Source organism: Rhipicephalus microplus, chromosome 5 (genome assembly GCF_043290135.1).
Source record: "Rhipicephalus microplus isolate Deutch F79 chromosome 5, USDA_Rmic, whole genome shotgun sequence".
Classification (NCBI taxonomy): Eukaryota; Metazoa; Arthropoda; class Arachnida; order Ixodida; family Ixodidae; genus Rhipicephalus; species Rhipicephalus microplus.
The window spans coordinates 62,887,458-62,908,620 of record NC_134704.1 but is presented as its reverse complement, the minus strand read 5'-3'; the positions used below and the strand labels follow the sequence as shown (position 1 = coordinate 62,908,620).

At 45.7% G+C, this 21,163-nt stretch overlaps 1 protein-coding gene across 2 annotated transcripts in view; it reads right to left on the bottom strand.

Annotated features, from left to right (window-relative positions):
* Positions 1 to 21,163, bottom strand: part of LOC119185561 (uncharacterized) — a 70,037-nt gene that overhangs the window by 10,717 nt on the left and 38,157 nt on the right. Inside the window, exons 2-6 of one of the 2 annotated variants that reach the window (XM_075895586.1) lie at positions 20,535 to 20,813; positions 7,132 to 7,218; positions 3,782 to 3,871; positions 3,607 to 3,696; positions 705 to 836 (exon numbers count right to left, since the gene is read on the bottom strand). In XM_075895586.1, coding sequence (XP_075751701.1) covers positions 705 to 836; positions 3,607 to 3,696; positions 3,782 to 3,871; positions 7,132 to 7,218; positions 20,535 to 20,805 — 670 coding nt within the window. In that variant the 5' untranslated portion in view covers positions 20,806 to 20,813. Of the gene's footprint in view, positions 1 to 704; positions 837 to 3,606; positions 3,697 to 3,781; positions 3,872 to 7,131; positions 7,219 to 20,534; positions 20,814 to 21,163 lie in introns of those variants that run through there. The other variant, XM_075895585.1, reaches the window with a different exon arrangement.

Here is a 21,163-nt window from a genome sequence, read left to right as displayed (position 1 = left end):
GAATGAGTTCTACAGCGACGAGGTTACATGGTCACGTGAGGAACGGCAAGTAGCAGCAGCTTGTGACTTGTAGCGTGCATCTCAAGAAGAAAACATTCGCGAAATGAGCATACACATGACGAACGCGGACTAACGACTGTCACAGCTCGACACTTAAAACACTCTGTTAAAGACACGTCACGCATTTTCGCCTATTTTTTATTTGAACTCGTGGCTAACCTTGAGAAAAATCGCGAGATTGCGAGTGGGCTGGCATTCCTAGGTGGTTGCCGTAGCTATCGCAATAATATAGCGGGCACTTGGCGTAAAACACGCCGTGCGCCCACCATCTTGGTGGTATTGACACGATGCCCAAATTAGCCGATGGCCGTCAATTTATGAGCTTAGAGAGGTCGCTTCAGTGCATGTTATCCTTTGTTGAGAGAAGAGGGGGTAATCTTTGTGCTGACATTAAGAAATGCAATTCGCAGGCTGCGTGCAACGCTATATGAGTGGGACATTTCCTAGGAGACTTAAGCACCAGTCATTAGCCTTTTCTGACCATGCCAAAAAAATGTTTCAGGGCCCTTTTAAGACCTCCGAAGCGCCACCGATAAGTGATCAGTTATTGTGCCAGTTCATTATACGTACCACTCATGATCTTTCAGTCTGTGTTCCCATTACACGATCAATGACCCTAATACGCTGTGGAATTCTTTTTTTACCTTCGTGACGCCCCGGTTCCCGCTTCAGAACTGGCGACCTGGAAACCGTATTCTGTCGTGCCACCATCGCACCAACCTTCCTTCCGGGATTCTCAGCAGGCTGGCCTCCAGGCTCAATCCAGGGTTTACTGTCTGTAGTGAGCATGCCAGTTCACATTAGCGTACCATTGTTTGTAGTAAAGGGCCCATATACTCTCCGAATCCTGAAGCTCCGGGGATGTCTGCCAAGCTATAGGCACACTCGCTTACGGCCTTGGGTCAGAATATTCAATGCGTGGCTCATGGCACGCATTGATGTGACCTACGTTAGAGTGAGACTGATCATTTATTGGGCATAATTACATGAGATTAGGAATTCTTATGCAATGGCTCTCAGCTTCTTCAAATCTTCTTCCGAGAGTACATATTTCCAATTAAATACTTGAGGAGGACGTTTACTCAATTGATAACCTAAATATCGAGCGCAAGTCATATCACCTGAATGTTAAATGGCTAACTACACACTGAAAAAAAAGGGTAAAATAAAGACTCGTTTTTTTGTTCGACACAATATTGAATACATCACACAAATGAAATTGTCTTCTTGCATTCATGACCAGCAACCCCAATGATGCATCATTCGAGACTGCCAATATGAACTACCACTATAACGCAACAAATAAGAGATAGTACATTAAACTGATAGGTAATTAATTGATCGTTAAATAAATAGTACCCCACTTAGTCCTATCCTGCTGCTAATATTCTTGAAAGAACCACCAAGTGACCAAACCAAGCCATACCAGGATTGTCTCCAGTCGTGACCACTCGCCACGGTGTTGTACAGGTGCCAGTTTGAATAAGAAATAGGAACGCTCAATCCAGCGAACAAAAGACTTACATCCTTCGAGGCTTTTTATAACCACACACCACACAGCAAATCAAATCATCATCCCCTGTTAATGCACATCTCCGTAATCAGATTCCGTTTGTAATAATAATGCATTTATAGTCCTAAAGTCCTGATGTGATGTTCTAGGTGGTCGATGTTTCGATCCCCCTAAGGTTCTACGACGTACACCTAAATGTGAGTACACGGGCCTCAAGCCTATTGGTCTCCATTAAAAATGTGGTCGCTGCGGCGAAATTTGCGCCAGCAGGTCTACGTTTGCGAATTTAAGTTTTTTTCTGAATCTGAACATAAAAGATGGAAGCAGTGTTCTACCCGTCCTGTTTCTATTACCTAAGACAAAAGGTGGAGCAGGAACGTCATTGTACACACAGAATTGCACTTGTCTAGAGCACCCAGTTGACTGCAAAAACTGTCGTTTACTGCTGAAATATGCAAAGACCGACGCCGTAATGATACCAAACATGGCCATACCACTTGCAAGGCCCTTGTGCTATAATACAAGCATGAACATAAACTTGAGCTAACGCCGGTTAAAAGCCGCGGGCAACAACGTTTTTGATAGCCACGCACTCCGCAGCTGTAGACAAGTGTGACTCTATTCGTACGACACCGAATATTACTACAGCTTCGCTAATTACTTTAAAGGAACCAGGCTGCAAGGATTCAAAGGCAGCGACAACAGGCGCCACCTTTCTCACGACATAGATGTCTATAGCCATGGCGTGCTCTCTGTATACGGAAATATGAAACAATATATTAGTTTGAAACAATTATTCAGCCCTCTGGAAACGAGTATAATTTGATGGTGATTGCAAGGTTTTTCTTACATTTCGTGTATACCAGTATCAATTTTGTTGTAACTTTGTTGTACCTTTATTTTACCTTTGAACTTGCTGTACCTTTCCTGCTTGGACCTTAAATGGTTCGCAGTATATGATAAATAAAAATAAAATAAAATATTTAGTGGCCCCTAACATGCACCAAGAAGTTTTAAAATGTTCTAGACAACGTTGATTTTTCGTCCTATAGAACAGCAAGGTTGGGAATCTTCTCAGACAACGGAAGCCACAAGGCATTTCTAGCGAGTACAGCAGAGGTGGCATGTCTCGCTGTCTGCATCATTAATTGGGAAAAATATTTATGGTAAAAAAGCCCGCCAAGGTGCTCTAGTGGTTAAGGCACTCTGCTGCTGGGCCGTAGGTTGCGGGTTTGAATCCAGGCCGCAGAGGTGGCCATTTCAATGGAGGCAAGAAAGCTCGAGGCACGTGGGCTTAGACATTTAGGTGCACGTTAAAGAACCGCAGGTGTTTGAAATAGCCAGGGTCCTCTTCTACGACGTCACTCAATCATATGCTGGTTTTGGAACTATGACAATTAATACTATTATCGTATTAGAAGGAGATTAGGAAAAGCAAAGGATATAAAATCATTGTGATGTATAAATCCTGTTGTACTGGGCATTCTAAACCTATCCGTTATTTTCTTGAAATAACCATAGCTTTATCAGACCAACATATACCTGGAATTTCCTGTCATCACACCTATTGTGGCTATGTTGTACACGTGTAGCTTCATGTGGTACACGTTACATAATGGAAATCGCCACCTTGGAAATGACGCTGTTAGTTTAAATTCTTTACAAACAGCCTTCTCTCGTCTATTCTTTCCATCACGTACGTAAACGTTGAAAAACAGAAGGTGGAAGGAGGGTGACATGTCAGCGAAATTTTTCGCTTCAAAGGTGGTTTTGCACCTTATGGCTTCGAACAACTTATAAGAGGTTCAGAATGACTATATAATATATGAGATTCTGAAGTGCAGAGTTTGTTTCATGACTATGTTTTAACACGTGGTGACCACACACGAAAATTGCGGGACGCCAGTCATATGAGTGTACCTCATCAACATAAAAATTGTTCTATGACTAAAAATGTTCTAACTGAGCGCTTTGCTAACAAAAGGTCCGACAAGCGGGTAGCGAGTTTGAGACGCATGTATAAGCCACCATACCTCTCGAAGAACCAGGTTGTGAATTTTCGTAGGTGACTGGAGCCCCTTCAGGTTTCTTCGTGGCACGTGGCTTTCTCGACGTCTTATGGTCTGCACAATTCATTCCAGAACACGACTATTAAGGCGCAAGAATCTATAACACACTAGATAAACGACACTGCTCGTCTGTATATACCTTTCGAACTGCCAGGCTGGGAAGCGTCTCGGAGGACACGAGCAAGTCCGTGCTCTCGCTGTGCACGAACAGATGGCAATGGCTTGCTTTCTGTAGCATGAATAAGGGTATATAATTTAAGTAACACCTAAAGAGAAAAGTTGTGAGGTTGTTGTCATTGTAATAACTGCCTTGCCGCCCTTCGCCGAGAAAATGGGAAAAGAGCCTCAGGGGTAAGAGAGACGCAGTAACTAAATATAAAGTATGCCATCGATTTTTTATAGTGGGTGGCACGGTGCAGAAACATTGCAGCGATGCTTTTAATGACTCCTCCACTGATAATAGTCCTCTATTATATTCCCGGGGTATCTCAGCAGTGTAGGGGTTACCTGCAGTCATTTTGCAGTGGACAGTCATTTTCTTGCTGACAGTCTAGACAGCCTATGCATTAGATTTATCCATCACCTCATTATAAACTCAACAGAGCCGAGTTCGTTGCTTGGAAGTGATTCAAGTCAGAAGCCTATCCGAATAAATGGGAAAATTTTCCGCAAGACGCGCTTAGCGCGTAGCAGGCATCTCCCACGTAGGGACGGGCTGGGAATACCTGGCAGCAGCTTTGTGGGTCCGCTGAACAACCCATTGCTGGTCGGCGAGAAGCGGGCTTTTGAGGAACCTCTCCCACTCGTTTGAGTTAGAGTCGGTATGAGCGTTTCTACACTTTTAGGGCATGTGTGCGAGTGTCGCCGTCAGTCCGCACGAGCAGCACGCGTCGCTGGAGTACGCATCGGGATAGAAAGCGTGAAGCTTGGCAAGGCTTGGGTACGTGTGACTTTGTAATAGGCGTAAAGTTAGCGCCTGTGGTCTGTTAAGTTTAGGTTAGGGGCGGGAAAAATGTGGCGTTCAAGGTAAAAGCGTTCTGTGATGTCGTGGTACGGGATGGGGGCATCCCGACTTGTCTCTAACTGAGCGAGATGGGGTTGCCCTGTAGGGGCGCGGTCAGTAAGTCGGTCGCTGTGTCATGGGTGATCTCGTTGGGTTAGACGGGGCACCCGGCCTAGATGAATGGGAAACCAGATGACAGTGTCGTGCTTCAGGGTACTTGGGTTCATATTGCGGAGGATGCGTGACGACTGGTTGGAGACGATGCCACGTTCGAAGGCTTTGCTGACCAGTCTGAAGTCGCTGTAGATCATTTTCCCTTAGCTGTCGAGCATACCTATAGCTATAGCTACTTGCTCCGCTACTTCGGGGTTTCGGATGAAGATCGCGGCGGAGTTAAGAATCCGCTGCGTGGAAGAAATCCCGACCACGGTAAAGGGTCGATTGTTGCGATAGGCAGCTGCGTTCATGAACTATACGTCATCCTCTTTCATTGCTAAGAGCTTGAGAATGGCGGTCGTCTGCGCAAGGCACCTGCCTCTGTTGTATTCGCGATGTACATTTCACGGAATGGGAGTGATCGTGATAAGATCGAGCACTTCAGGGTGAATCAAAATTAACCTTGGGAGATCTCTGGTCGTCGAGGAGAAGAAGCTGAGCTCGCGCAGAATATGGTGACCCGCCTTGGTGGTTGTGAGTCGGGTCAATTGCACTCGTTCCCAAGCCTAGGTGATCTCTTCCAGTGGGTTGTGTACGCCAAGCTCGAGCAGCTACTGCATCACAGTGGAGATAGGGAGGCCGAGGGCTCGTTTGACTACTTTTCGAATAAGGGCATTAGGTTAATTGCGCTCAACACGTGGCCATTAGTGTTTGGTGGCGACGTAGGTAAAGTGGAACAAAACAAACCCGTGCACGAGACGCAGCAGGTTGTCTTCTCCGAGGTCATGGTGCCGGTTGGTCACTCTACGTACGATACGTATGGCGTTCTCAGTTTTAGTATTGAGCTTTTGTACCGTTTGGGTATTGGTTCCGCGGGACTCGATGATAATGTCCAGGACCCTGATGGTGTCGACCCTGGACACCGCATGACCATCTCTGGTGTGGATGGTGATATGCATTCAGCTGGGGATTTCCACCATTTGGGTTTGGCAGCGCGACGTTTGGAAAAGTGTATCAACAGCTCCGAGCTAGCGGGGGAGCACTTCGGACCGGTGAGTTCGGCGTAGGACTCGGTGGTTTCAATGGGCTCCTGCGGAGCGGACTCAAGTGAAGCCATCCGGCCCTGTGGAGCACCATATGGTTACATCGTCCGCATAAATGGTGTGGTTTAGCCCGTAGATTTTCGAGAGCTGTGATCGGGCCCTCCACAGCTATCAGAATTCCGTGCAATTAAAGACTTCCTACCCAGTCATACACGCAAGGCATGCAGGTCTGCTACAGCCACGCTTCAGCACATGTTGTGGGGATGTCCGATATATCAGGATCACATGGCGCTTTCTCCGAAATATCTGCGCCCACGGTGGTCGGACGCGCTGCAAAGCTGGAAACTAACGGACCAACTTTGGGCCATCCAGAGAGCCCTGGAGGCTTCGCGGGAGCAACAGCTCCAATCAACAATCTAGGCTGCACCAGGCTCGGGTTTCCATTTGCCAGCTTTCAAATAATGTTGATGAAAGACTGACAATGATTTCATCATTATCAGTCTAAAGGGGCCAGTTACAAGAAATAATCAATTTACTTTCGAAATATTCCGTTTCGATTTGCTTCGATGACTACGACGGACGCCGTAGTGGGGGTTTATATTTCAAGTTTGATTAACTTAAGTTATTTGACGTGAACATTGAGAGCAAATGCGTGTTTTTGGATTTCGCCGCCACAAAAGCAGCGCCAGGACTTTGTTACTATGGCGGCAAAAAACACAAGTAAGTTTGTTTTGGTGGAGCGGGCTGAAAAACAAGTAACTCATGCGTTGTGTTTTGGCAATAATTGCTCGGAGGGGGGGAGGGCGCATAGGAGGCGCTGGTGAAAATTTGTGTGTGTGTGTGGGGGGGGGGGGGTAGCTCCAGCCCCCGTACCTATGAAAGTACGGCCCTGTGCGACCACCAAAAAGTGGGTGCCGTGGTTGGTAATCACATCCGTGTCTTCCATCGTATAAGTGCCGTATTTTATGTGCTAAGCAATCACGGTGGGCATCAAGCGAATATGATTGAACGTCTCTTGTAAAGCTACATTGTCGAAAATGGCGGCTTTTTTGTGTGTCAATTATGTAAATGTCATGCGATCATGCATAAAATATATAGCTAACGTGTTATATACACTACAGATTGCCCTCATATATTTTAAAAGCGACGCTGTTAACTGTCCTATGCGACGAAAGCCGTACCATGTTCCATGACGGCATTATCATTCTATGATGGGCTGCCTGGTTCATGCATTTCAGCACAATTTAATTTCCACCGTTTCTACAGTCTAGAAAATTTGTCACATACCATTCCTGGAACTTGTATTTACAGGATTTTGATTAACCGAAGCAACTCCGTTTACTAGTGCGCTGGTTCCAGGTCCTTGTATGCGTCCTGCATCACAAATAGTGGCACCAAATTGGAGGTAAAGCAGCATATAGTCTGAGTTCTAACTTAGTGTTTAAGAAACTTGTCTGTGAATACACTTGCACAAAAAGAACCACGTAGTCCACTTCCATGAAACAGGCGTAGGGTTTGCTTACTACATCATATATAACGGCCGAAAATTTCAGGTAACTTTTTTTTTCAGCCTGGTCCACGGGGCATTTATTATATTTGTTGCAAAGCTTTTGGCCGCTTTCCAATAAAAATGAATCTCTTCCATGCTTCAATCATAAACACCTATTGCATGGCTTGCAAAAAGAATGGTGTCGAAAAAAAAATCAAATTTCTAGCATTTACTCCCCATATACAATTGGAAGAGCCATTCGTAACATTCCCCAGAACCATTGCTCATGTTCAGATGTTTCGTGAGATCCAAGTAAATCCACAAACTTTCTAATTTGGCATGTAGCGAAACTTGATCGTTCTCACATATCTTCTTAACTGACCTTCTGGCATCAAACCTTCTGGCACATTAACGAAAATCAACAAAAACGGTTTCTCACATCTAAAACGAGACCACGCTCTCTTCAACAAAAATATTGACATGATTACCCATGTTGGACCTTGTGGTTCAACATAATTTTCAGAGGAAGAGGGCTAGTAAAGTTGCTTGGGAGCACACTGTTCATGCACTAAAACCTATTTCCATGTGAAAGACATCCTATCTGCAAACAGAACTTCCGCATGCTTAGCACGGCATGATACAATATTAAAATTGTACAAAAGAAGACAAGTCATGGTGCATCTTGTGCAAATAAATACATAAGGTTCGCCTTACAGACCTCGCCGTAAATTTAAGGCGAGCTATATCTGCCAAAATCTTTACTGCACTAATTTTCAATGTGTTAAACTTTTTTGTTTTTTTTTACTGTAGCAAGAACGCACTGTTTGAGAACTTAGGTTGAGGCTCTTCTTGCGGAGAGACGGACATAGACTCGTTAAGTACAGTTTGCTCTTGTACAGAGTCCTCAGGCGAGGAATCCTTAACCGTAAATTCTTCATCCGTTGTATAGTCCTCATCTAGAGTTCTCATCTACAGAATCCTCATCCTCATCTGCATAGTCCTCATCAGTAGAGTTCTCCACCTCATATTGCTTAGTCGCAGAGGCCTTAGCTGCAGAATCCTTGTGCTGATCGACAATTAATTCTCAAAACAAAAATCGCGAAATCATTGGGGTTGCTTTCTTCCATATTTAGTTTGCACACCCATGTAACATACTACCTCGAATTCACACACATTATAATGGTGAACATGTAGAAAAATAATCTTAACCTTTCTTTTGCGTTTGCACTAATCGCTGCACTAATCGTTTGGTTATTTGATCAGCCTGCGTTATTTTCTAATATTTCCTGTTCAGGCGCATGCGCTTTGTTGATATTTGACGATTGTTTGCGGAATGGCGATAGTTATTTCGTTTTTCTTAGGTGAGATAACTTGTACCATGTGATTTTCGTAAGCTATATATGTGCTGTACCTTGAATAAACTTTCAGTTGCGAGTGTGTGCTTGTGTTGTTCTTTCCTCTTCCAGTTCTTGTTTCGTACTGCGCCCCACTTCTATCTTTCATAATGCACATCTCTCAACTAGCCCAAATGGCTATTTTGCTATATTAAACAAATGCCCGCATATTTTTTTCTCACAAATTTCGCCGGCACTGAAGTGCTAGGTAAGTGATATGTATACTCGTCAGATATCAGACAATGGTGACGTCCACTATCAGTGAAAAGGAAAGTACGACAAGGGCTAACAACGTAGCACCCAACACCAACACTGTGAAGGCGTTCATTGCAATTTTTTTAAATTTTGTTCCAGTGCCCTGATTGCCGAGAGACGTTTAGCACTTATACTCATTTTCTCTGGCAGTGTCTTGCGCTAGGCGAAACGTTACGCTGAGAAGAAGCCATCATAAACACCGAACTCGAGATCCAGTCAATGACTGACCGGAGGGCCTGTGAAAGAGTGGAGAAGCATGGCCTCCCGATTCCGAAAGTAGAGCAGCTAGTGGTAAGCCAATGAACCCAGCGAGTCCTCACCGGTACCGCAGAACTCTCTTCGTGTTTCTGGGCATTCCCTAGAGCTGTTGGTTGGGTGTGGAATGGGTCTCGATGATCTGTTCCACACAGAAAACTCAAAAGCAGGGGTGACGTATTTTCAGCAGAATCACAGAATGAATGTTGACACGATTTTCAGTGCACTATAAAGACCGTCATCATTATATCCACCAGCAAGATATTTTAAAATCTATTGAACAGTGCATTGATCAGCTTGGTGTTATCGACTCTCAGAATAAGGTTTTTATGTCTGCTGAGGTTTTTTTTAAAGCTTTTAGCACTGTAACTCACCTTCACTTTTGCTGAATGGTCCTACCAAGTGCCCCAAGAGGAAGTGAGCATTCGTTCACGTGGCGCCCCCATTCTGAGTTAGTTGTTTTTGGTCAGCATCGATAGTCATATGTCACAGAAAGTTAAAAATGCAGGGGTGTTAAAAATCATATGTTTGGTTGAAAATTACCTTATACTCTATGAACCAAGTGATGAGAGCCTTGAAGAAATGGTTTCCTTCGTCCTACCCATTTTTTCACAAGAATTGCAGCCCCTTATTATAAGGCACGAGTAGCCACACAATAGTGAAATCAAGTTTTTAGATTTGAAAGTTACGTTTGCAGCTGAGGTTCGCTGCATGTGGAACCCAGGGGCTTGAAGCCTCTGCTACCGTTGCGATCTGTGCTCACAAAATTAGCCGAAAGGGCTATCATTGAAATATGTCTTAGAAGTACGTTGAAGAAATCTTGCCCGAATCTGATCGACGAATGTTTTCGAGTGAAAATGAAGAAGCTTAAATGATGCTGAATACTCACAAGAAGTAATTACAGGGTGGAAGAGTTCTTGCATCGCAAGATTGAGAAAGTAATAGGTGTCGGTAGGCCAAAGCTAAGACAACCTACAGAGGGAGCTACGCCAAGTCAAAACAAAAGGTTTGCCATAGTTCTTTATATCTTCCGAGTCTTCCATAATTTCAAGAATATGGGGCAAAACGCCAATGTAAAGGTCTTCACGTCCACCCTGCCGCGGTGGTCTGATGATTAGTGGTGTTTATTGGCGCAAGGGCCAGATATGGCCAAAGAGCGCCAGAGCGATGATAATGAATTGTGGGATGTGCAGTGTAGATAAAACAAATGTGACGTGGCTGTAAATGGGCCTAAAAAACAGTCGCTGTAGGTGTGTAAAAATATACATATGGTAAAATTATGGCAATGACAAATGATGTGAGCTATGGAGACATAAAATGATAAGTAATTGATAAATGATAAGTAAATGATAATTTAAAAGTGATAAGTATGTCAAATAAAAACTTGGCATGGAGCACCAGTGCCTCGACAGAGCCCTTAAAACAAGAGCATGGAGGCCTGGGCTCATTGAAATCTGCTATCACAGCAGCATCCTCTGAACAGAGGATGTGCTATGAACCTGTTGGGCTAAAAACATTCAATGTTGGACTAAACACATTCAGTACTACTTCCTTTAAAAAGCTTAAAACTGATTTTGTATTAAAAAGCGGCTCTTCACCGAGAAACATAATCGGGTGTAAAGGAAGATTATAGCGGTATGCTAAAGCAAAATATTTCTTTCTCTCCCTTTCAGCTTCCGCACACTCCAAGAGGACGTGGAGGACGGTTAGCCTGTCACCACATCTACCACAAGTAGGAGGTTCATCGCCAGTCAGAAGAAAGTTATGAGTACCATAAGTGTGTCCTATTCTGAGGCGACAGAATAGGACATCAGTTCGCCGTGTTCTTGTAGCGGAGGGCCAGTAACCCAACCGCGGCTTAATCAAATGAAGCTTATTATTTGTTTCTGTGTCCCACAAGCGTTGCCAGTGGTTTCGCAGTTTCTTTCGTAGAAAGGGTTTTAGATCTGTTGCAGGGACAGTAGCGGTGGGGTTAATAGCGCGCATTCTAATTGACGTGGCCATTTGGTCAGCTAACACATTGCCTTCGATACTTCTATGGCCAGGTACTCAGCAAATAGTAATATGCTGGTTGGACATATACGCTGTACACAGAACGGAATATAGCTCAATTATCATCGGATTTCTGAATCTGAAAACGGATCTTAATGCATTTACGACGCTTAACGAGCCTGTGAATATAATTGATTTTTGTATGTTTGATTTCCGTATATGCTTCACAGCGGACAATAGTGCATAACCCTCAGCCGTAAATATACTTGTTTCTGGGTGCCGCACGCCGGATTCCGAAAAGTATGGTCCAACGGCTGCATAAGCCACCCCTGCATGCGACTTAGAAGCGTCAGTATAAAACTCTACGCATGAGTAGTTGGACTGGAGTTCTCGGAAATGCATTTTAATATGTGCTTCTGGTATGTGTTTAGTGATCTCAACAAATGAGGTGTCACAGTGTATAAGCTGCCACTGCCACGGCGGTAAAAGTATCCCTGTGGGCGTAGGACAGAGTTCCAGCAGCGGAACACCCATTTCCTCACATAAGTTTCTCACACGCAAGGAGAACGGCTTTCTCACTGTGGGTCGATTATGGAAGAGGGTGGCAGCGGTCATATCGTTTATAGTTGAATAAGATGGATGCTTGATGTTTGCACGTACCTTTATAAAATATGTGAAACTGCTATAGGATCGCTGCAGGTGAAGTGACCACTGATTCGACTCTACATAGAGGCTCTGGATCGGGCTTGTCCTGAAAGCACCGGTTGCAAGTCGGATACCCAGATAGTGAACGGGGTCTAGGATTTTTAATGCACTTGGCGTTGCGGAATGATAAATTATAGAGGCATAATCAAGGCGCGACCCGACAAGGCTTTTGTATAACTTCAAGAGGCACTTTCAATCACTACCCCATGTTGTACGTGACAAGAGTTTTAGGACGTTCATCGCTTTCAAACATTTCATTTTGACATATTTGATATGGGGAATAAACGTAAGTTTAGAATCTAAAGTGGTTCCCAGGAATTTATGCTCGCTGCTTACAGAGAGTTGGTCTCCTTTGATCGCAACATTTGGTTGTGGCATTACCCCTCGTTTGTTGGAGAAAAGTATGCAAGTACTTTTCTTCGTGTTTATTTTAAAACCGTTTTCATCCGCCCATTTAGAGAATTTATTCATTCTAAGCTGCACTTGTCGTTCGCAGACAGACATATTGCATGATTTGAAACTCATCTGCACATCATCAACATACACGGAATAAAACATCTCACTTGGAATGACTGACTGCAGGGAGTTCATTTTTACAAGAAAGAGTGTGCAACTAAGCACGCCACCTTGCGGAACAGCAGTCTCTTGGGTAAAAGTTCTAGAGAGAGCATTTCCCACTTTTACGCGAAAGGTTCGGTTAGACAGGTAACTTTTAATTGTGTTTAGCATGTTCCCACGGATGCCCATGGTGACAAGATCGCGGAGAATCCCAAATCGCCATGTGGTGTCATACGCCTTCTCTAAGTCTAGGAATACGGAAAGTACAAACTGCCTATGAATAAATGCATCTCTGATGTATGTCTCTATGCGAACAAGGTGGTCTGTTGTCGACCTCCCCTCTCTGAAACCACACTGAAGGGGGTCTAGTATACTGTTACTTTCTAAAAAGTGGATTAAGCGCCGGTTTGTCATTTTCTCATATAGTTTGCATAGACAGCTTGTTAGCGCTATTGGCCTGTAGCTGGCGGCCAAAGACGGATCTTTGCCTTGTTTAAGTACTGGGATGACTATAGCTTCTTTCCATGACAATGGAATATACCCAACTGCCCACATGTTATTAAAGAGAGTTAGGAGTGTTTTTAGTGCTTCGGGGTGAAGGTACTTGACCATTTCGTTTGTTATACGATCAACACCTGGCGCTGAGTTGTTGCAGCACGCAAGAAATGCCTTAAGTTCAGCTAATGTAAATGGGCAGTTGTAAGACTCACTGGATGGACGTTTACATTTAAGGGGCTGTCGCTCTTCGCGTTCGTTGAATTTTAAGAACGTTTCTGTATAGTTTGATGCACTTGAGACGTATTCAAAGTGTTCGCCTAGGCAGTCCGCCTGCTCCTCCAGGCTCTCCCCTCGGCTACTTACCAAAGGTAGGGGGTGTGTCTCCCGACCCATTAACTTGTTTACCCTATTTCAAACCTTCGTTTCGTCGGAGTAAGAATTTATACCGGAGGTGTACCTATTCCAAATTTCTTTCTTTGCAAGACGACGCGTTCTTCTGGCTTGGGACTTAACCAGTTTGAAATTGTTGAGGTTTTCAGCTGTTGGGTAATTTCGGAGTAGTCTCCAAGCTTTATTTTGTCTATTGCGCGCTTTCCGACAATCGTCGTTCCACCATGGAATGCGACGTTTATTGGTCATTCCGTTGGTTTGCTTGATACATTTCACTGCAGCGTCAATAATAAAACCTATTAGGAATGCTACAGCATCGTCTATATTAAAATCAGCAATCTCATCTCCGTCTAAAAATGTAATTTCTCGAAACAGTTCCCAGTTGGCTGACTTGGTGTTCCAGCGAGGAAAGTCAGGCGAGCATGTATCTTCTTTTGTTAACTTTAACATTATCGGGAAGTGGTCACTCCCAAAGGGGTTCTTGAGAACAGACCACTCCAGATAAGGAATTAGTGTACTCGAGACAATACTCAGGTCTATAGAAGAGTATGTGTTGTGCGTAGTGCTATAATATGTTGATTCTTTTTTGTTAAGTAAACATGCACCTGACGAAAACAGAAAGTGTTCTATTAGGCGTCCTCGTGCATCCAAACGGGAGTCGCCCCATAAAGGATTATGTGCATTTAGATCACCAACGACTATATATGGCGGAGGAAGTTCATCAATGAAGCTTTGAAATTCTGTCTTTGAAAGTTGATAGCACGGAGGAAGGTAGATAGAAGTAATTGTTAGTAGCTTCCCGAACAGCACTGCTCGGACAGCAACTGCCTCAAGAGAAGTTCGGAGGTTTAATTGCTTACAGGCAACACCTTTATCAACTATTATAGCGACACCGCCCGGCGAGGCGGCAGCGTCGTCACTGTCTTTGCGGAAGATAGCATATTGCTTTAGAAAATTTGTTTGTGTGGACTTGAGATGTGTTTCCTGAACACACAGCACCTTTGGAGTATGTTTATTAAGGAGTTCTCTAATATCATCGAGGTTATGGAGAAGTCCTCTCACATTCCACTGTAAAATCTGCGTGTCCATTTTAGATGTATTTTGTGCTGTGTGCTCAAGGATAGAAAATTAGCTCACGGACCCTTTCCAGGGGCCGTGACACGAGATTTTTCTTTTTTGGATCGGTCGACGGAGTCGCGCCGATCCTTAGGCGCTTGCTGCGCCCTCACGCTCGAAGTTGTGTCCATTGCCTCTAGCGAGGCACTGGACAAGCGCTCTTGCGAGCGCTGCGGTTGTTTTGAGGGCCTCGCCTCTAAAGACAAGGCCTTCGCGGCCCCCAGCCCGGAGGTTGGTGGGTCCTTCTTCGATGGCGGAGCAGCAGTGGCTGCAACCGCCGTGGGGTCGGATGGCGTCACCGCTGGCTCACTACACGTGTGCCAGACAGGCGCCGGGGGCCGTCGTGGCGCTGCCCCCTGACGCGCCACTTCGGCAAAGCTGGTTTCTGGCAGGTAGGACACCTGCCTTCGTGCCTCCCTAAATGAAATGTTTTGTTTTACTTTAATCGTGACAATTTCCTTTTCTTTTTTCCAGCTGGGGCATGACCGTGAGTATGCGGCATGCTCCCCGTTACGGTTCACACAGTGAGGAGAGTTTTCACAAGCATCAGATGTGTGTTCATCAGCACTGCATTTCGCACAAGTTAGGCGGCCTCGGCAGTTCTGAGAACTGTGGCCGAACCGCTGGCATTTAAAACATCTGAGAGGGTTCGGTATATATGGCCTCACTCGAAGCTTGATGTACCCTGCCTCAACAGAGTCGGGCAGTACACTTGAATTGAAAGTAAGTATTAAGTGCTTAGTCTGGATTTCTTTGCCATCGCGCCTCATCCTAATTCGTTTCACATTGATGACATTCTGTTCGCTAAAACCTTCCAGGAGTTCAGCCTCCGTCAGCCCCAACAGGTCATCATCTGAGACAACGCCACGGGTGGTGTTCATGGTTCGGTGTGGGGTTACTATTAATTTGGTATCTGCAAATTTGTTTAGGTTAGGCAATTTTTCATATTGTTTCTGGTCGCGGAGCTCCAACAGGAGGTCACCACTTGCCATTCTCGAAGCTTTATATCCTGGGCCAAAGATTTCTGTCAAAGACTTCGAAACAAAAAAAGGTGAAATTGTTCTCACTGGTTTGCCGGGTGTGTCAGCGTGGACAACGTGAAATCGGGGAAAGGATACTCTCTGGTGACCATAAAACTGGAAGACTTCATCGGTGCGCCCTCTTTTCTGAGGGCGATCAGGGAGTGGGGGGAAGGAACTAGCCATAAGAAAAGGTTTCTTTTCGGCAGCGGTGCCAGCCACCCACCATGGAGTCCTACAAGGGGACGCTGCAGGGTCTGGAAGCACAGGCCCTGCAGACGCCAGCTGTACACCACCACTATAACCGAATATGGTGTATCCAAGGTAGGATAGCCACACAGGGTTAACCCTTGCCGCCAGGAAACACGGAAGTCAACGGAAGAGAGTAGAGGACAGGAAAGATTTAAAGTAAGAGAAAAGACGAAGATGTGAGGGGGAGACAGGAAAAGGCGACTGCCGATTTCCCCTGGGTGGGTCAGCCCAGGGGTGCCGTCTACGTGAAGCCGGGGCCAAAGGGGTGTGTTGCCTCTGCCGGGGGGCCTTAAAGGTCCAATCACCCAGCGTCAGCTCAACCCCCAGGATCCCCTTTTCCCCGGGCACGGCAAAGCCACGCACGGCTAGGCGTGGGAGGGAGCCGAAGCTCCCCCGTTAGCTCGGGTCCGTGGTGTCGCTACACACCAAACGCCTACTTGCGCAGGCGCCCCTGCGGGGGCCGCGGTGGTCTGGTGGCTAAGGTACTCGGCTGCTGACCCGCAGGGCGCGGGTTCAAATCCCGGCTACGGCGGCTGCATTTCCGATGGAGGCGGAAATGTTAAAGGCCCGTGTGATCATATTTGGGTGCACGTTAAGGAACCCCAGGTGGTCGAAATTTCCGGAGCCCCCCACTACGGCGTCTCTCATAATCATATAGTGGTTTTGGGACGTTAAACCCCACATATCAATCAATCAAAGGTCTTCATGTCCGCACCCAAGAAATTCTCAAACCTTTGCAAAATGACCCGCCCAACGGCTAAGGAACAGCGAACGTGCTCTAGGAAGCATCTTATGCGCTGCGCAGAGTGTAGAGACTCCGCTGTTCATTCGTTTCCTTTAACATGTGGCTGCAGTTATGTGGGGCCCACCGGGCGCTGCTTAAACGGTCGTCTCAGTTAGCACGCTTACAATGTCCGGGGAGGTCTGCAAGGTCACGTGGTGACGCACTACCGCAGCTGTGACTGTTGAACAAAATTCGAAAAATGTGCAGTACTTTTCACTCATGCCGACGAGATAACGCGAGTAATAATAGAAGCAGCAGAAATGACCAAACATGATTGCCAGCGTACCTTGAATTGCACTATCAAAAGATGCCTCTCTTATAGGTGCATACATCCTCATGGTGCCTCGAGATTTCCTAGCTTTCATTTCATTATCCTGATTTTCGGATTAACTTCTCTTGAGGTGAAGCTTATCACTTTGGGTCATGCGTGGTTTCGTGGTTGTGAAGTTGCGCAGGCGTGTGGTTTGCTATATATTTTTCATGTGTTTCTTCAATAGGTTTCAGTTGGAAGTTCCGTGCTTATATGTCGCCTTCTTTATCTGTCGTCCTTGAAGCTTGCGCTACTAAACAGTTTATTTGAGTACCAACTAGCCCAAACAAGCACCTTGCTAAGTTATATTTCCCAAAGTTGCTACTTTTCGCAATTACATAAAACGCTACGTGTGCTGAAAAAAACACTGGTGGAAAAACAAAGATGGCTACGCCTAACCGGGTCAACGCGGCACTTTTTCTGGGTACTGTGCTGAAGTCTTGATTGTGGCGTTGAATCGCGTCGCTTACCCACTAAAATGGACAGAGATGAACACACAGCGCGACGTGACGCACGCGCTCGGGCGCTGGAACGACAATTTGGACAGAAGCCAGGTGTGTACTACGTGGACGTTGCTGGCCCCACCTCCAAGGGGTGGTACACGGCGGCTGCTATTCACGAGGGCACACAGGTGGATGGGCTAACCTTTAGGGCGTATTCTGTAACACAGGCTGAGGAGGTCGCCATTGCCCTTGCGGCCTCTCACAGTAATTCCCGATATATTATCACGGATTCGCGCCGAGCGTGTCGTAATTATACAGCCGGGTACATATCACCGTTAGCCGAGACAATACTGCGCAACTGCATAAGAGACACGGACCCTCATCCGAAACGCATTATATGGACACCGGGCCATCAGGGATTGCGGGGAAATGAGGCTGCAGATGCGGCTGCCCGAGCGCTCATTTCCGGGCTACCTTCGTCAATGCCGATGGAGACCGATGAGGAGGGTTACCCTCTCCTCCGATATAAGGAAATTCTTTATTATTATCGGGAAAGTCATCGCCGCTACCCTCCCCCCGCACGGGGGTTGAAGAAAGCAGAGGAGCGCATTTTGCTTCGCCTCCAGACGAATACATTGCTATGTCCTGCCATAGTCAAACATTTCGACCCTACGGTCACAGGACAGTGCCAGCACTGTGGGGAGGTGGCAGACACCTACCACATGGTGTGGGCCTGCCAAGCTAACGCAGCCATTACTCCTAACCCAAACCCTAGGCGAGAGGACTGGGAGGCGGCCCTGCTCGGCTGCTCAGACCTTCAGGCCCAGCAGGCCTTGGTCCAGAGAGCCAAGACGGCGGCTTTAACCAATGGGGTCCCGGAATAGAGACTCCACCTAGTCTGTAGGGGCCTCTACAGAGGTCCTACACCTCTCTTTTGTAAATAAATGTTTTTCACCACCACCACCACCACCTTGTCGAAGGCGAAATTGTGCTCGCCATGGGCAGCCTCATTCTCATCTGCTTAAAGGACTAGAAGCGAAAGATGCGATAGTTGGTGGTTCATGCTTGGATGTAAAAATAGCGCAAAAATACACACAAATGAAGAGAAAGTGGTTAGATACCTGGGTTCAACGCTGTCAGGTTAAAATAATTTCTAGTATGCTCGACTGCCACACATCTTTTTGCAAGTAGGTGTGATCATTTTTCCTTTCTTTTTTTTTAGTATTAGCACACGTGTCCATTTTCTTTGTGATTAGACTCTACTTTGTACTTTGCTCAGCTGCGCAGTCGCCATGGTGCGCCATGTGACTAGGTCCTCTGCGTGATAAACGTGTGTTTTCCTTCTAATAAAATTTATTTGCGAGTTCAGCGCCTTGTCTCTTCTTCCGTATTTGTATTTTCGCAATATTTTTACATCCAAACATAAAGAAATTTACTGCCGAAACAGCGCAAATAGTTGCACTGTGTGTGCAAACAGCGAGTCTTTTCGGCGAACGGAATTGAGCTTCTTCGGCTGTCCAAAAAAAAAAAACTGAGGCCGAAGAACGTAACCACTCATGTGTGGCAAAGTTCTAAATGTGAAATCTCTTCTCCGATAGCATTCGAGCCTCTTCGAAAGGTCTTAACCATTTTTCAATAACTCTGCGTAGCACCTCGTATTACCAATTGCATGTATCACATTGAGTTCCGATGTACCATCGTAAGATGAATACGCATGGTTTTCACTTGATTACAGAACAAAGCTAAGTCTGGGTCAGTGTATATTATGGTAAAATAAATCGTAATTTTGTTTGTAATAGTTTTTTTTTCGTTCGCTGATGTCATTAGGTTTCTAATAAACGATGTCCTATGCTTCCGAATACTCAGCCCCGCCGCGGTGGTCTAGTGACTAAGGTACTCGGCTGCTGACCCGCAAGTCACGGAATCGAATACAGGCTGCAGCCACTGTTTTTGATGGAGGCGAAAATTGCGTTGGCCCGTGTTCTAAGATTTCGGTGCACGTTAAAAAACCCCAGGTGGTCAAAATTTCCGGAGACCTCTGCTACGCCGTCTCTCGTAATCATATGGTGGTTTCAGGGACGCCAAACCCCACATATCAATCAAATATTCTTCCGAATATTCGCTTGTTCGTGTTGTTAGTACATGTATTCAAAGCAAATGTATGCGCGCATGCTACCCAAGCACGGCCTTACTATATATACACGCACGCTACGCACGCGCCAACGTACGTACAGAATAATGAACCCCCCCCCCCCTTCCAAAAAAAAAATATAAGCCGTACGACTCCCGTGAAGGTACTCTTTCATAATCAAACTTCATAACTAATCAAAGTAAATTATTATTTAAATAAACACATCAGGTTTCCTGGAAGTCAGCGGTTGTTAATTCTATAAAATGGGGATAAATGCAACGCTCGGGAACAAGGCTGTTCCTGCATAAGTTGCACTGCACTGTGTCGAAAAAGAACCAAGTGGTGCGGCCGGGTGTGGAACGACGCTCCAAAAGCCGAAACATTCGCTTTGCAGTTCTTCAAAAATTTTTGCGAGCAGACGAACCTAAACAGTTAGCGCACCACGCCTAATAGCACAGCACTGTCGGTGGACACCTCAGAGCAAACGCAGGCATAAACACCATTCATAATAAACATATTTCACGTTTAACTGCAACAGTTCAAGCGGTAGAAACGTGCGTCAGTGACAATGGGGAAGTGAAATTTTTGTTTTGGTTAGGTGCACCCATCCTATATGTATATTCACGCATGCATTTGTGCGCCCGAATATACGCACAAAATTTTCGGAGGAAGGATCGCGACATCATAGATTGAGATTGAGATAGCACTAGGACGGGCGTCGGAAACAAGCATACGCGGAAAATAGACACGCACAACGCAACTAATTTCCTAAAGCACTTCCTTATTCAAGTGTGATACCTTGTCCGGCTTGTTGGTGGCATATTGGATGACCGCCACGGTCAGGATCGAACCAGCGACCTTCCGGTCAGCAGCAGAGCATATTAGCCACTGTTTCACTGTAACGAACGCCTACGACTAATAAGGATGCTCGCTATAGATTCGTCAACTTTATCGCTAACATGTAAAACAATTCTAGCAGGTTTCACGAAGTTCAAGTTTCGAACAGTGGCGAAAACATTCGCACAGACAATAGATTACGTTAAACAAGTTCAGCTGAGACAGTACGGTTGTTAGAAAAAAAAAACTCGTTACTCCTTACCCATCAGCAGTTCTTCTATTACGCCTTCCATATACTCGGCTTCAGTGTAGGTTACAAAGGCAGGGTCAGTCCTCCTAAGTGCTGCCATTATTGCCTCTCTCCCATCCGAAACGCCCGGAAGATGTAGCATATTCTTATCCAGCAGTTGCTTCAGGTCATCGTCGGTGAGCTTCTTGACTAGTTCGTCCAGCTTTTTCAACTTTCGGCGAACATCTTTACGCCTGCACGGGTAGGTGTGAATTTCGTCGTCGCCATCGTCACTGCTGTCCATCTTCGTGGCTGCAACGGCGAACAGAAGCAGGGCGGCACGAATTACCTAGTATGTGTCCACCCGTCGACATTCACATTTGGGCGAAATCAGTCACTCGGCCGCCGTTGCGCACATCCCAGGCTGCCGCACACGTGCGAAATGGTCAGAACGACGTCTTTTTGTCACGAGCAAGACCAGTGATTTCGAATGTTTCCGTGGCAGCACAGGAGCGAGGTATAATACTGTGAATCACGGTCACATTCTCGGGCAGTTGGCGTTGCTCGCAAGTATCAATTACAGTCAGCAGTTCTTCAGTGATAACAACAAAATTCGGCAGATTCCATGCACCTTGGGAATTGACGTTATGCGAAGAATGTGG